This window comes from Physcomitrium patens, chromosome 21, assembly GCF_059467195.1.
Source record: "Physcomitrium patens ecotype Gransden chromosome 21, ASM5946719v1, whole genome shotgun sequence".
NCBI classification, from domain to species: Eukaryota; Viridiplantae; Streptophyta; class Bryopsida; order Funariales; family Funariaceae; genus Physcomitrium; species Physcomitrium patens.
In genome coordinates, this window is record NC_143430.1 from 10,121,290 (window position 1) to 10,137,827 (window position 16,538).

Genomic DNA, 16,538 nt, shown 5'->3' on the forward strand with positions numbered 1-16,538 from the left:
TCCTATCTAAAAACAATATGGATACAATACAATGATTCTTCAATAAATAGTAAGACATAGAATGACCAAAAAACTAAGTGATTTTTTATGATCAAATTTTATTTATTATGGTTGGGTGTGTTAGAAATTAATAAGAATAATAATAATAATAATAATAATAATAATCACAAGCAAACAAACAAGTAATGGTGTAACTCTTTTACATAAATGAGACAAAACATGGATGATTTGTAAACTATTAGGAGTTAGAAGAAATACAATAATTTTTGGGATTTAAGAATTCTACAAAGTAATTGATAATACATAGTTCCTTAGAAGGAAACTAAAAATATCAGAAGTAGACTAACTAATATTAATGATTAGTAATATGTACTAATCCTAGTGTATTAGAATTATGAATAATCAATGTTTTCTACAACCATTCTATTATTCTCAAAATTGGGTAGGCCCTATTTGTGTACAAAAAAATTAAAAATAAATAAAAATAATTTCTACGAGCAAAATATTATAAAATAAAACAATTATTTAAAAACCTCAAAAGATCCTTAAAATGTAGATGAACTATCTTCATAATGAAGTGTCTTTTATATATATATATACATTTATTTTTATTTTTTTTAATGTCTAAAATTACACTCATTTAAGAGGAAAATAAATAAATAACCACACTATTTTATTATCATTGAAGGCAATATTTACATAGTGTCAATGTAGTGCTGAGAGAGACATAGAATTATTGAGTAGAGAAGCACAAGATGAATGCAGCATAACGGTAGTGATAATAGAGCAGCATGCACACCTGTGCCCGGATTATGTTTTTTTAATAAATAGTGGTGCGAAAACAACAGACTGAGAGGAGATGGCACATGGAGGCAGGCAGTGAATTAGGGTTCGGTTGGGCGTTTGTTAAACAGCACTTTGCATTGACAGCAACACAAGCTTGGTTTATGCGTAATGTGGGTGGTACCGAAGGAGCAGTTCTTTGGACAGGAGTCTATCCTGGACAAAGCTTGATCATGTCAAATAATCTCAAACTACATGTGTAGATTCAGTGCTATTAAAAACCTAAATCTAACTGTGGTCATTCATTTCAACCGCTGCACAACCATGCGGTTTTCTGTCTCAAAAATAATTCAAAAGATCTGCGATTTTTTGATGAGCTCAGTTTTCACACTCCAGAGAACACACATGATAGTGATCATAACTTCATTCTTCTTCTTTTTTCTGTTTTTGTCTAATGTTTCAGTACATGTATGCCTTCGATGTGTATTTCATCAAAGCAAGTGCACAACTCTATCTGGGGTCTCTGCATAAACTACAAAGTGAAGCTTGGTGTTTCATGACTACCTGTTGCGATTCTTCCATCTTCCAGTGAAGCTGAAATGAGCAGTGGTCACATTCGGTAGATGGAACTGAACTGAAGTCATCAACAAGCCTCCTAACTACCAGTATCTCCTTCACACAAAAATATTTTTTCATCGAATCAACCCTCTATAAGTGCAGCGCATCAGAAGTGAATTTTTTTCAAACATTTAGAGTGTGTGAACATTAGAATAGTTAGACATGTAAATAACATAGCAGTGTACACGTACATTCTTCATATTCTTCAAAAGCTTTAAATTTAGGATTCAGTAACTTTTATACTATTAAGGTAGAGGGAGGTTCTTTGGTCTCCAACGAGTTCTCCCTCGAAGTATCTCTGCTCCATCACTTTCCATCCGCAACAAGTGTACAAATTGCAAAAAACCTACATTGACATCTGTAATTTTCAACTCAGGCATCCGAGTCGGGGAAGCTGCCGAGTGTGAGAAGGTATGCGTTGCACCGTTAGATGCGCCATTAGATGTCCCATTTGAAACCCCATTCGACTCTGGAGAATCCGAGATTGATGGCTCAAGACTGACCATTGATTGAACCATATCAGACTGTCCGCACTCTCGCCTGTACTCCAGATTCATGCTAGCCAACTCATAATTGTCCAAAATTGTGGGCGGAATACCCTGCATGAGCACATCGCATAATGAGTTTCAAGTGCAATAATTACTAAGGACAAAAAGGACATTGTTCCATAGGAAATCGCATTGGAAAATGAAAAACGGGAGGAGAAGCAACCTCACGTCCGGAGGATATTTCATGTGCATTTACCTCCATCATCCAACCGATGTACTTCACGTTGTTCACATGCTGATTCATGTCTAAATCACTGCGTCTCGGCTGCACGAACAATGAAGTCAAGTCTCATCAACATTCGTACCTTCCAATTGATTTTGAAACCATAGCCCATCACACGTGGTAAATCAATTCAACGTAGAATTAGTTCAACGAACACAGAAGGCAACTTACTGTTAGCCCTGACCGAACGAACTGTGCATTCCCATCGAGCCTGATGATCTTCTGTGTTAACATGCTCTCATCTTTAATTGCCGATCTATCCAGAAAATAGGGAGAAATTTCAGCTCTGACTTCTTCGGGCATCTTAGAAAGCTTTCTTGTTTTTCTGTGCATCATCACCCATGTACTGCACACCACAACCAATCCTAAACAATATCACCATCATGCACTTCTAGATAACAGAAAAAAATAGACCATGGTAGATTTTTTGAGAAGCTTTGTGTGTCCTTTTAACGAGGAGGGCTCCAGGTCATTGGGGATATTCACCTAGTAGCACGGGCTAAAATCTGTCCTGTTTTGTAATCTCGTACAAGCCAATCTCGACGCATCCCATTCTTTCCGGATGCAGCAACCCACGTGCCCACCTCAACAACATCGCCCCTGATCATGCACAAATTCAATGGGTGTCATAGCCACTTGGCCGCCAGAATGTGGTTGCATTTGAGAACCTCACAATTCGAAGGCATTTTTCTAAAGCGGCTTTTCTACACATGTCATTTGAAGACCTAGAACATATTTAGCAGAGCAAATTAAATCCTGTAGATATGTTACATCATTTGCATAATTGGTAGTCCATAACTCAATTAATCGAGCAATCTTTGCAACAAGACAAAGGGGCAAGCCTATCTATATTGTGCGCACCACGCAGGATACTGCTCAACGTGGACTTGCATCCGGCTAACGACCCAGATTAGATTCCTGCAAGACATTGCACGCGTTGCTCCAAAGCCATCCCCAGCAATCCCCGACATCCACACATGATTCAAAGCCGTCTCCTACACAAGGTCCGGCACAAAAGTTTTGTTGAGTTGCACTAGGCAAGTAAACAGAAAAAAAAAAAAAAAAAAAAAAAAAAAAAAAAAAAACTCACAGGGTAAAGGATCCAGAATATCCATGTAGACTGCGACGCATGAACCTGCCAACCATGAATTTACACGACGCTAAGCAAACAGAATGCCCAATTACCTGGAAATGATTCATCATTGTCTCGATGGAGGCCGTTCGATCAGCTCCTATCTCATATGAGCGAATCACAAATGTCTGCCGGTACACTAGCCTGCTCTCCACAAGCCTCCCTTGTCGAAGAGCATCAACGGGAACTTCTGATTTTACAGGAAAAACGTCATGTCGCCTCTGATTCTCGGCTGCCAGTGCGACACTGGCTATGGCAGCTAGGATCGCCCTAAATGCTGCACTATCTTTCTCGAGAACAGTGTGTGGCAATACTTTCGAGAAAGCATCGTTCACGTCTTCAGCCCTATTTCCCCCTGTGAAGGCTCCATTGCCTGTCGCCGCCGCGGCATTCATACCCCTCGAGGTGCCATGCAACCCCGCCGATGCTTTGAGCGGGAATTGGCTGTCTGCTACCGAGAAAAAATTGGAGAATTCATATCCTGAGCTCGATTTCACAGCATAGCATGCTCCAGGATTTTTCGGTGAATACGAGGGGGACTCGCAGTGCTTCCAAGGAGAAAACCCAGTGGCCGAACCGCCTTTCCATGCATCAATACCAGAATATTTTGTTCTAATTAAACCTGCTCCTGCGATCATCTCCATCGACTCTACACCTGTGCGTTGTCACATGCGGGACGGAGAGTCCCGCGATTACCAATCTAGCTTCGCAGCGACCGTCTGCGCCCAAGGGCGATTAGCAAAATGCTAGCAGTACAGGAGAAAATGTGATCTTTGTCTCCACCCTCTCCCCTCGAAGATCCGATTCTATCTCAGCTGCCTACCTTCACGGCCCAGATCTACACAAAAGCACTCTCAACATTACCGCTTGCCGATCTCGACCTACACCTTTCACCCTCCCCGAGACTTCTGCTCCAAAACTGAACGCCCCGTCCCCGCTACAAAAATGTACTCAATGTCACACCATTTTCAACCCAAGCACAAGGGCAGAACTCACATTCCAACCGACGCGATGATTTCAAACGAAACAGAGCACCCTGTCCTCGCTCATCCTCGCCTCTCGCTCATCCGCACACCAACAACCCCCGCTCTCGTTTCTCTCTCTCTCTCCTCTCCTCTCCCAGGCCATCACCCAGCACAGCATCCCCCATGTGCAATCATCATCAGCACCACCATCATAAATCATCAACAGAATGTATCATTAAGAACAAATTGGAAAGAGACCCCCATGCCTAAATCCAAAGCGTCCTCCCCCCTGCTCCACCAAAATTAAATACTCCCACGTACTTCGTAACATACTGTACCTTGAGCAACCTTGCGGGGGAAGGAGGAAAGAGGGAAGTGTGTACTACTCACATATTCCTTCTGGAACGTTTTTCCTTCGCAAATGAAGGATGGTTTCCGGTTTCCTCAGGCTTTGGCGACAACGCTCACACTCAACCCAATGAACGGTGCTCACCCTGGCTCCACTGCGTACATTCCCGACTTCTCACTCTTTTGCTTGCTTCGAGAGTGGCGGTAGCATTACCAATGAAGCATTCTACGATGTGGGCGAGGAGTCAGGGGAAACGGGGGAGAAAGGGGGTCTAGGGGGGAGGAGGCTGTTGCTGCTGCTGCTGCAGGCAGGGGCTGCGATTGCCTGACCTGACCTGGCCTGACACTGCCTTTCGCAACAGCTCGCGTCTGTTTTGCTTGTCTGCCAGCCTTGCATCCAGCGACACTTTCCTTTTTAACTTACTCGCCCACATCCGCTGCTGTACCACCACGGCGCGTCGGGTGGTGTCCTGTCACATTCGAGTCCTGTCACGTCGCAGCCAAGCACGGGGCGCGGTCATCCGGTAACTCCTCCCTTCACTCACCAGTAAGTCGCCGTTCGCCACCACACTGGGCATAAGTACTTCCTTCGCACCTCGTCCGCTACCTCTCTCCTAGAAACCACAGAACAGGCCTCCGCTTGGTACATACTAGAGGAATGCTTGTGTGTATGAGTCTCTGTGTGTGTGGGTGTGTGTTTTCGCTCTCTTTTCGACTGACTCGCTTATATTCGTGGCATGAGCCGGTACCTAGTCTCAGTCAATGCACATCTCCTCCCCACTTGTCTTTTTCCTGCTTATCTTCTGGCTTTCTTGTTTTTATGCTTTTCGTTTCTTTTCTTGCATTTCATTGTTTGTGTTGTTGGTGTGAGCTCTAATTACAATTTCCTTTAGCAGGTAAGAAAGGGCGGAAGCTCCAACGACTTTGTGAGAATCTGCAGAGCTGCCACGAAGGGGCCATCATCACTCAATATCTTATGTTTCATCTGCCTACACCCACCCTCATTAATGTGGCTGAGGGGATTCCATTCCTTGGCTTCGTCCCACACCACCTGATTCTCTACCGATCTACCACGTTGAATGAAAAAAAAAACACACGGCCAAGAATGTTAAAATGAATAAATAAATAAAGAAATAAAAAGACTCACATCTCGACTTCACGAAGGGTACAACAACTCGACCCCGCTAGGCAGTAGAAAGTCAGGCAGTTAGGCAGCCAGCTAGCCGGCGGACGAACAAGTGAGTGAAGGGCCATGCCAGGCCAAGCAATTCCGTCACGTTAGTGAAATGACCCCAACAACTACTACTTGTTCCACACGCCACCGCGAAAAAAGGGTTCACACAAACAAAGAGCGCGACGTCCTCACAAAAACATTTCCTCTGGGGGAAATCTGCAAGTGTGGGATTTGCTGGGGCTGCGAGCATCCACAAAAGCCCCTGCCGCATAAGTTCCCTGGTGGGGTACGGCGATCCCGCTACATACTCATGGTATGCCCTCCTCCTCGCCCTCTCAGCATGGCATTTTCTTCTTTACCCTTTTACACCTCCTTCCTTGTTCATCACTGCACAGCGAGCGGTCTCGAGCTGCCGGCTACCGTTGCGCCACTGGTTTTGAGCTGTCGCCCACTGATCTCATCGTTTTTATTATTTCACTCCCTTCCATTCTCTCCTTCCACTCAACATTTTTACGAAGTTAGGATCCCACTGGATGCACACTCACACACACACACACACATATCCACACACCCACACACGGTTTTTGCTTTAGTTATGGTTTCGTGCTTTCTGTGTATCGGTGGGGGTTGCATGGGCGCTGTGTGTTGCAAACTGATTGCCTTACATCCTCTGCTGCTTCACAACTGCGGTGAGTTCCGTTTCGAGATCTGGAAACAACCATAATCTTCCCAACTGCGGCTCTCTGCTTGCTGATCTGGAAACTGCCTTAGCTTTCAAAACTGTCGTTTCGGTTTGCATCGGAAGCATTTCACCGTCTGGATTCGTGTCGGTACAGACTCTTCGATGAGTTGTGGGATGTGATGAATGGTGCTTCCTTGGAAGATTTGTGTGAGTTTTATCTGGGTGGGAATAGTTTGAGATCAAAAATAGATTCAAATCGAGATCTCTCTCTCCCTCTATGTATATATATATAAATATATATACACATATATATATAAATATATATATACACATATATATATAAATATATATATACACATATATATATATATATAGATATATATATATATACATATGTGTATTCTTTTTTGCAAAACCGTGATTTTCCTTATTATTTTGGACACTTCATGATGCTAGACTTATTGAATGACAAATAGTTTTAAAGCAAGTGTTAGAATTGATGAAAAAATTACACATAATCTATAAACTTCACATGGGTGCACAACTGCAGAAGTAATTTCGTGGTTAGACTACATGAAATAACTCACTAAATCATTAATGTTCTTGATTTTAATGTTTGAAAATAAATAAATAAAGAAACAAATAAAACACACACACACACACACACTAATCACACAGAATCGTTGAATGTAGGTGAGAATGATTGGTTTAACATCTATTGTATCTGTAAAGTACTTACAAACCAGACTGTAATGAAGTGGGTGTATTTAAACTTCAAAATATTATGAGAATAATGTACTGTAAGATTCTCTTGACGATTGGATTGATTGAAAAGAGCATAATATCAAATTCTGCACATTGATAATAAAATTCACCTTGTACTGCAAATGTAGAACTGGAAAAGAAACCTCTTGTGACTAATTTGTTATCAGTTGCAACTAATTTTTTTTGAATAACGTGGCTTTTGGAAGAATACAAAGACAAGGAAAATGCATCTAATGGTTAAGAAATGATAAAGTGACAATGTTTTAGGGTACTATTTTGTTTAATTTTGCATCAATCATACTCTTTTAAAGTGTGTTAAATGAAAATGTTGAGTAATTGGTAAAATGAAACACACACACATGTGTGTGTATGTACATGTATATATGTATATATGTAACAGTTTAAAGATCATAAAATGCATTAATGAAAATGAACATTATGTTTTAGGTTATTTTGTCAAAATATTATTTTATTCAGCATGAGTTAAAATATATATATATATATATACATACATCAACATAAACAATTAACTTATTATCAAAAAGTAAAAGTGATTAACTCCCCCACTCACGTATAAAGCAACTTTTCAAGCATGATAAGGTACTTTTGTCTTTTTAGTCTCATGACGTGGCAGTCAGCCCATGTTTTGAAGCTTCCCTGAAGCACTGTTGTCCTTCAGTGGAGGTAGATCCGTCACCAACTATCTCCAGGGTATCAACCAGGGTATAGATCATATGATCATGCCCAGTGACTGACCTCATTGCTAAACAACAAGAGAAAATAATAATAATAATAATAAAATGTTTGGGTTGTGATTCTCCACCCATTCCTCTAACTAACTTGTTTTTGTTTTTGACCACATTCCCTTCTTCCTTACACAGCTACAATCAAAGACCCATGTTTGTTATAGTAAAAGTTGGTTGCTATTTCCATAAGAAGAAAACAAATGTTTAGATATTTCTATAATACGGCAATAGACTTCATCGTGCTACGATTAAAAAATCGAGTGGATTGCTTTTCTACAATATAATCATAGACATTGGCGATCATCACTAAGTTTCTCCAGCTTAAATGGATACGAGAATTTTGAATAAACGATGATGGACACACACACAAAAAATAATAAAAAAATATAAAATAAAATCACGAGGAAAATATTGATGGGTATATTCACATTTCATGAATATATTTCGTTGTTACGTGGCAAGTCATTGACAGTATGGAGACATTTTGTCTAATGTTATATAAATGCGTATAAATGGTGAGAAACATGCACATTAATATATTTGGAATGATGAGAAACAGCCCATAATGTGATGAAGCGGATAAAAAAGCAAAAATGAAATTCTACATTATCTGATCCACAATTCTGTATTGGATTAAGCTCTGATCCATTCATGTACAGCTGGCGCACTTCTGCCACGCTGGCATCCGACTCATCCCATCCCAAAACAGTAATAACTACTAAACCAATCCCAATCAAAGGCCGCAATGAATGCCAGAATTGGGCCTGGCCGGGCCGGGTCGATCGGGGCCAAGCGCACCTGGGATTCCTTACAACCGCTCCTACGTGGGTGCAGGTCGACCCTCGGTGACAGGGCGGGTCTTCGTTCTCCAAACTGGGGAACAACACCAAACCAACTACCAAACCGTCTGGGTCCTGGTTCGGGATCAGGTTAGGACCCGAACCCAATCCCAAACCCAAACCTGGGCCCTATCTTTCGGCGCTGATGGATTCGACTGAGCAGAAGTCTTCGAATAGAATATGCAGCACATACTTACAATGTGCGGACATTGGAAATAGTAATTCTTTGTAGAGATGAAACGATTGGAGCTTAAGCGTCACAGAGGAGGAGAAGGGCATAACAACAAAACGAGTAAAAGGAGTAAGGGAAGACGAACTGAGTGGATAAATAAGGAAAAGCGGTACTTTGGAGAGGACCAGTAGGGTGTCGTCAATCGATCGGCCGGGAATCTAGAACCAGCATGGCGACTGATCGATCAGCGGGTTTTGTTGGTTCCGGGAGGGAGATAGGACATAACCTCGGAAGCATCGCACATCGAGCAGAGCGCAGTCGAGGTGTGCGTGGATTCGTCTGTTTGATTCTCCTCGTTACGGAATTGTTTTTGTTGTTTTTTGGCCGGAGTCCACCACGGATTCGGTAACAAAGTCCCTGGGATGTGGGGGAGGGTTGGAAGCGGAAGAGGGGGGAGGAGACGATGGGTAGGAATCAGTCAAAGGACTAGGACAAGCCAGGGTTGGACGCTCTGCGACCCAGGTATTTTTAGTGTGTAGCTATGGGAAGCGTAGCTATGATTCGAGCGCTGCGGCGGCTATGTGGAGGGGGAGGGTTGGAAGCGAGAGAGCAGCTGCAATCTAGAAGCTGTTGTCGCGAATAATGAGTCCGTTGTTCCTGTAAGCTGGGGGGGATTAGAAGGTTTATCCAGCTGGGGATTACCTGCAATCAGGTTTTCTGGTGGGAGCGGTGAATGCTTCGGGCGGGTGGTAGGAGGGAGGTTGAGGTGGGATTTTAGGAAGACGAGATGAGTGATCCATATGGGAGGAGATTGTTGGTGGATGATTTCCACGTGGGTCCCGTGCTGGGTACTGGGGGGTTTTCGGTGGTGAGAGCTGGTGTGCGGAAGCAGGACAATCTTCAGGTTGCTATCAAGACGCTGAAGAAGTTCGGCTACGGGAGAGGGGACCATGGCCGGCCCGGCGCGCAAATGTCGCAGGCGGAGGCGCTGGTGAAGAATGAGATTATGGTCATGATGCGCATTGTGGACGAAGTGTCGCCTCACCCCAATGTGATTCATCTTATCGATGTGTATGAGGACGACGGAGCAGTGCATTTGGTGCTGGAGCTCTGCAGAGGGGGCGAGCTGTTCGATCGCATAGTCCAGCACGAGCGATACTCGGAGCGAGACGCCGCGAAAGTCGTGCGTCAGATTGCGTCAGGGCTGGCCGCACTGCACCAGGCGCAGATTGTGCACCGGGACCTAAAACCGGAGAACTGTTTGTACGTGAACCCCTTGGCAGAGGCGCCGCTCAAGATCATGGACTTCGGCTTAAGTTACATTCACCATAACACAAATTCGATTGTGGGTATCTTTGGGTCGATTGATTACATGGCCCCTGAACAACTCAGTCTGTCTGGCATAATGCCTGCCAATGATATGTGGTCGCTCGGGGTGATCCTCTATATTCTCCTATGCGGGTGCGTTCTTTGAACTCACTCAATTTTTCAAGAAAACCAGAAATCCCCTAATTGCAAATTTCATCTCCATGTTGTTGTTGTTTTTTGCAAATTTGTTTCATGCAGAACATGCTAGAGTCTATGCTGTGTGTTTTCTAAGCTTGGCTCGTTTTTTAATCTGTGTGCAGGTATCCTCCATTTCGTGCTAGGTCTAGCCGTGACAAGCAGATGCAAATCCTAACGGTGACTACTCGTTCCCACTTATTACACTCTCGTAGTGCTCTGTCGGATTAGAGAAACTCTTCTTGTTGTCTCAAACTTTTCTCTGTGCTTTCCCTTGTTAAGGCGTTTATCGCGGTTTCTTCACCATAGTAAACAGCTCGCGTGACAACCCGGCATCGAGTGCGTTACAGAGACTCCATTTACCAGTAGCTAACTGCTTTGATTGATTCGTTTGTACCGATATTTAAGTTTGTCAAAACGTCTACGCTTAGCACAGCTTTTGAGTAAGCCAATCATAGGTTTGCAGGGATCATACAGCATGGAAGAAGAAAGTTGGAGAGGTATTTCTCATGAAGCGAAGCAGCTCATTAGAAGGTTGTTGTCGGTGGATCCGTTTGCGCGTCCCACTGCTCGAGAGGTAAGTTGTGTGCCTCACACTAATCCAATCTCAGCCCTCCCTTCCGGTACCGTTTAAATATTATTGATGGGCATTCAATATTTACTTAACCCTGAATAAGGATAAGTGCGAGGTTGCAAAACCCCATCCTCGCTCTTAAGCTGGATTGTTGTCGTTCCTTTGAATTTGTTGTCACTTTTTCCGAGGTCCGTAGTAATGGCAAGAGCGTTTACCAAAGCGATATAGAAGAGTTGCTGACAGGGCACCAATGGCGGATGCCTAGTTATTGTCACACCCATGGGTGTCTGGAGATATAGCAAACAGGGACCTGCTTCACAAAGACGTTTTCATGCGCTTACAACACTTCAATGCCCGACGCAAGTTTCGGGCTACAGCCTATGCCAGCATTGTGAGAACAAAGTTTCTGCTGCGCACCAGATATTTGAAGGAGCTTCTTGGAGACCGTGTTCTTACTGATTCTGAGTTGGAAGCTTTGCGTGTAAATTTCATGCGTATGTATGTACTTTACCGACACCGTCAGATCCTTTTGTTTAGATTTTTATGGAGCTACTGGGCTTACGCCTTTTGATCTTTCAGTATTCCATTTCCGGTCGCTCTTAGCTCTAAAACTACAAGAAAAGAAAACAGTTTTAGCCCTTCATCTTAGAGATATAGTTACACAATATGAGCAGTGAAGTTGGTGCTTGACAAGGTCCTTTCTGGATGGGACTTCGACTGAGCTGATTACCGTGGACGTCTCCATATTGGGGAGCTTGTATGACCTTTCAATGCTGGTTTTGTGCGTACAGATCTTCAAACGGACAGACGGCTACGCTTAAAGAGTTTGAAGAAGTTTTACGCTCCATAAACTTGCACTGCTTCGTGCCACTTGCTCCTCGCATTTTCGAGTTGTTCGACTACAACCACGATGGCGGGATAGATCTGCGCGAAGTGGTCTGTGGATTCTCTCTTTTGCGAACATCACATCTAGATGATGCCTTACAAATGTGCTTCAAGGTGTGTCCCACGAAAGTTTTCTCTGCTTTCTGAATCATTATCCATCTCTAATTCTACGTTTTTGAGTAGTTTTCAATCTGCTCAAGTCTACTCGTCATGAATGCCATACATTGTGTACTTTCCGGATTCCTCCTAGATTTAAATGATCTGAAACATAGCAATTTTTCTCTCGGTGCTTGTAGATCTATGACAGAGACGATTCTGGTTACATTTCTAAGGGTGAACTGGCTCGAGTTCTTGGGGTATGTCACGATCCACTCGCAGTGTGGTACATTCTTCTGCAAGTTGGTAATATCTGCATTAAGTTCGTCGAGTCTGACATCACAATATCCTTAAATGTCATTTGTGAGTTCTGCGTCTTCATGAAGATGGTGCCGTGTACTATACTCCTAGGGGGCTTGGTTATGATGGGGGCTTTTAGAGGCGCTGCTACTGTTTGGATCCTAACTCTGTTCAAATTTGCTGAGCAGGCATTGCCAGAAGACTACCTCCCAGCAGATATCAGTCAAGTGCAGATGGACGATATCTTTGAGCATGTCGATACCGACAGTGATGGTCGCATCAGCTACCAGGAATTTCGACGAGCTCTCTCTTTACAAGATGCTGTCATGAATCATTTTCGTATGGAGGGTCAGGTCCAGTGAAATGCGCATTCATAAACACATTCTTTTTGAAGGACTTCGTGATAGTCTGATACTAACGAACAAAATGTACTCGCAGTATTGACACAATCACGAGATTTTTGGCTTGTAAAGTTGAGCTGGAACCCTCTGATTCTTGAGGAGTTGTGCTTCTAGATGTCATTTGAAGTGACGTCGAATGTGAAATGAAACTGCTGTAGATTCGTCTTAGCCTGGTGTAAATATGGTGTGCATGTGTACTCAATTAGCTTGAAGGAAGGAACAATCAATTTGACTGAATACAAGAACAAGAAATTTTCTTTTCAGCCAGTTGGGCAAGGAAACTAGATACAACTGTTGTATGTGGATGATTCATTCTGTATCTTTTCACTGCCGAAGTTCATCTGGAGCTTGATAAGTGGGTATTCGCCGCAATCCAACCACAAAGGAGGCTAGTAACGAGCTGCATACAGAAATATCATTAGCAACATCTGGAGCTTGTGTTGAGGTCAGTTTAATAACTGTTAAGAATTGAAATTCATTACATGCTACCCAGGCGTGTCGTGTTTCATTTGTTTTGTATCTTTTCGAAAGCTACTTAAAACAGCTGGATTTGACCATTTATTAAAAGAAAAAAGTTAAGAAAAAAAAGAAGCGAAGTATTGCTCGGTACTGATCTCGTTCCCCTCAACTCTCTCTGATCTTCGTGTACCAAATCTCACATTTGTCTGTCACAGCTGAAGGCCTCCCGTCCGCTCAGCGTGACCTCGACGAAGATTAGGACTTTCCAGAAACTAGGGCTTGGATTGCACATTTTAAGACTATTATTATGTGCTTTGACATTTTTGATCCAAACACATCCTAAAATTCTTGCATGGATTATTTTAAGAAGCATGTTAAACAAGTTAAAAGTAATCAGTAAATATATTTCTAATAGTATAAGTGATTTATTAGGAAAATATGCAACTAATTTGGACACTTTGATCCAAAAATATGTATTATAATAGAAAAAATTATAATAGAGTATAAAAGATGATATAATTATTAATTTAATTACTGAATACAAAAGGTTGTCATTTTCTTATGATTTACCTGCAAATGTTATTTATATACAAAGTATACAATTCAAGACTATCTTATACCCTTCTTTTAATTATTATTATTACTATTCTATCCAATATTCTTATTATTACTATTCTATTCAATTATTACTATTCTATCCAATATTATTATTACTACTATTCTATTCAATTATTACTATTCTATTCAATATTGTTGTAGTTGATTTTGATTGTTGCTAAATATTAATACTATTGCTATTATTGAGAATTAAAGTTGATAAGATTATTACTTTATCATAACTTGGTATTGTTGCTTTGTGGCATTGATTCTAATACAATACTTGTTGCTTGTTATATTATTGCTACTTTAAGATTTGTTGTTGTTGAACAATCTTGTTATTCGCTACTGTTGCATATATTTTTTTAATAATGGCATCATCTTTGATCGACCATTGCATTGATTGATTGAATGAAAAGAACTATGATACATGGATGTTAGTCATAAAGCATTTGATGCACATACATAAGCTCTACACACATATAGACTCAACATTACAATGTCTTTTGGATATGAACAAGAAATCAAAATAGAAGTTAAAAGCGGTGGAAGCATAAGCATTGATTGTGCTCAATCTCAAATCTTTGTAATTAGTATACAAATGTAAGTCAACAAAAGAAATGCAAGATGTTTTAGTTAGCATCTACAAGCTATTAGAGTTCAATATTGAGATCTTCTTGATGAAGAAACTCCACAATCTTTGGTACATTAATGAAAAACCTATTGAGAGTTTTCTTGGCAAAATCTTTGACCTTAGAAATTAATACATTGAATCTGGTGGTAAAATTGGCAAACATAGTTGGACTTTTCTTGTATTTACTACATTATCAAAGTTATTGAATTTGTTTGTTTAGTTGATTGCATTGAAAAACAAGAAGAGATCACAGAAGAAATTATATGGACCATACTTTTTAAAGAAAAGATATAAAGAAATAATAAGAATAGCTTTCTATTTTTTGCTTTAGTAATATATGTATATAGGAAACAACCTTTGAAGAAGAAATATCCATAACAAAAGCAAAAATTAAAGATTAATAAGTCCAAAAGTAGTTGTAGGACTTATGGATAGAAAGAACATTAGTGAGGTGATGTAGAATATTTTAGAATAAACGGTAGTGATATAAGTATTGATATTATTGTTATTTTCTTAAGCCAAGAAGCATTATATGAATCACAAGCAATAATTACATCACTATTTCAATCATGCCATTATATTTGCATTAGTAATGCAAAAAATATGCACATCTAAAAAAACATAAGTAAGCTTCTCAATTTTCATGAAAATGCAACTATCCAACTTTATGGCTACAACAGTGTATCAACACATCACAAAGTTTAAATAAAATGCACATCAAAATTTTAAATCTAACAAAAAAAAAAAAAATAAAAAAAATCATATGATTGTGAAGGATATATATTGGATTTATAGAGCACATAATATATTCTTGTCAACTATAATATTCTACAAGAAAGATTGTAAGTATAGCTTGAATGAAAATGGAGTTGATTGGATCCTTTTCTTAGATTACTTATTCATGCAAGGTACTCTCAACAATAAAACTTATCTTATGCCTTGTAAAATTAAAGAAGTTATTGTTAGTGCTAATTCATCTATCTTAGGTTGTATATTCATTGAATAATATTAAGCATTATCATATGCTTTGATGCATACAATATGAAAGGTGGAGCAGATGAATAGTATTGAAGAATTTGAAGATTAAGGATGAAAAGAATAAAGTACTCACATGTGAATTGTGCATTATTGATAAGGTCTATAGGTAGTCTTTTTCATACAAGTAGAAGCATATTGATAGCATTTTAGATGTTATAATATCTAATCTTAGTTATTTTGATACAACTAATTTTCATAGTACTAAATGGTTAGTTGTGTGGATTAACAAATATTTATATTATAGTAGTCTTCCATTTCTTTAAAATAATGACCATGTGTATGTTGCTTATAAGTCATAGGGAATAGAGGCACAAAGAAGAACTAAAAGAAAGGTGAATATATTATTAAAGAATGCCAAGTTAGATAGTTGGTATTTAGAATTTATTGCCAAGTTTATAACCTAGACTTGTAATTGCCTTCTACTTGTAAGATTTAGTGGTAAGATACTATATAAAGTTTTTTATGATAAAAAAACCTTCAATTAAATATGCTTATTATTTTGGTTATTATGTGTAGTATTACATATTAAAAAAATGTTAAAATCTTGATTTAAATTTAAAGAAGGGTATTTTTTTAATATTAAAATATACCAAAAAAATATAAGATTTTCCTATTTAAAGACAAGAAGATGTTTTTTAATCAAGATTTTTTTTTTTTTTTTTTTTTTTTTTTTTTTTTTTCTTAATTTTTTATGACAAAGTTAAATTGTTCAATGAGCCACCAGCTCTTCAAGATTATAAGAACAAGCTTGGTTTTCTTAGTCTTGAATATCCAATTGGAGTAGAAACATCCAAACATCAAGCCTTGGAATCATATATATATGATGGATTTAATAGAGAAATAATTGATAAGACAGTAAGTTGTATATCAACATAAGTAGTAGAGTTCTATTAAATAGAAGTAGATGCAACCACTTAAGTTCTACTACCAAGACGTTATTACATAGATGGAATTGACTCAATAAACATTAGAAGTGGTAGAAGGACATGTTGCATGCTTTGGAAAAATGAAAACTATTTTGTTTAAAGAAATTATCATATTTTAATTGAAATAATA

General features: G+C 39.8%; 2 protein-coding genes across 5 annotated transcripts; one reads left to right on the forward strand and one right to left on the reverse strand.

The window, feature by feature from the left end:
* Nucleotides 1-1,191: 1,191 nt before the first annotated feature.
* On the reverse strand, nucleotides 1,192-5,300 carry LOC112274563 (palmitoyl-acyl carrier protein thioesterase, chloroplastic). 4 transcript variants are annotated; one of them, XM_090245775.1, is made up of 7 exons: nucleotides 4,660-5,300; nucleotides 3,358-4,142; nucleotides 3,034-3,167; nucleotides 2,659-2,772; nucleotides 2,344-2,518; nucleotides 2,146-2,214; nucleotides 1,192-2,000 (listed from the first exon to the last, which is right to left on the reverse strand). In XM_090245775.1, the coding sequence occupies exons 2-7, from the start codon at nucleotides 3,946-3,948 to the stop codon at nucleotides 1,647-1,649; spliced, it is 1,437 nt and encodes a 478-aa protein (XP_090101901.1). In that variant the 5' UTR covers nucleotides 3,949-4,142; nucleotides 4,660-5,300; the 3' UTR covers nucleotides 1,192-1,646. The 4 variants fall into 4 exon arrangements, with proteins under 4 accessions (XP_090101901.1, XP_090101904.1, XP_024359990.1 ...); XM_090245778.1 differs by having other exon boundaries at nucleotides 3,358-4,023; nucleotides 4,660-4,845; XM_024504222.3 differs by lacking the exon at nucleotides 4,660-5,300 and adding an exon at nucleotides 4,301-4,469.
* A 4,106-nt stretch (nucleotides 5,301-9,406) lies between these two features.
* Nucleotides 9,407-13,017, forward strand: LOC112274473 (calcium and calcium/calmodulin-dependent serine/threonine-protein kinase). Its single transcript, XM_024504021.3, has 7 exons — nucleotides 9,407-10,456; nucleotides 10,624-10,678; nucleotides 10,965-11,075; nucleotides 11,338-11,570; nucleotides 11,864-12,071; nucleotides 12,254-12,313; nucleotides 12,542-13,017. The coding sequence occupies exons 1-7, from the start codon at nucleotides 9,783-9,785 to the stop codon at nucleotides 12,713-12,715; spliced, it is 1,515 nt and encodes a 504-aa protein (XP_024359789.1). The 5' UTR covers nucleotides 9,407-9,782; the 3' UTR covers nucleotides 12,716-13,017.
* Nucleotides 13,018-16,538: the final 3,521 nt, after the last annotated feature.

What these genes read in the sequence shown, in the direction of transcription:
- LOC112274563 (XM_090245775.1), bottom strand. Translation starts at nt 3,948, where the DNA reads ATGGAGATGATCGCAGGAGCAGGTTTAATTAGAACAAAATATTCTGGT. An exon ending in ATTTTAGCCCGTGCTACTAG is followed by an intron (nt 2,519 to 2,658) that starts GTGAATATCCCC and finishes TGTGGTGTGCAG; the next exon opens with TACATGGGTGATGATGCACA. An exon ending in ACATCGGTTGGATGATGGAG is followed by an intron (nt 2,001 to 2,145) that starts GTAAATGCACAT and finishes GTGCTCATGCAG; the next exon opens with GGTATTCCGCCCACAATTTT.
- LOC112274473 (XM_024504021.3), top strand. Translation starts at nt 9,783, where the DNA reads ATGAGTGATCCATATGGGAGGAGATTGTTGGTGGATGATTTCCACGTG. An exon ending in CGTGTAAATTTCATGCGTAT is followed by an intron (nt 11,571 to 11,863) that starts GTATGTACTTTA and finishes TTGTGCGTACAG; the next exon opens with ATCTTCAAACGGACAGACGG. An exon ending in CCTTACAAATGTGCTTCAAG is followed by an intron (nt 12,072 to 12,253) that starts GTGTGTCCCACG and finishes CGGTGCTTGTAG; the next exon opens with ATCTATGACAGAGACGATTC.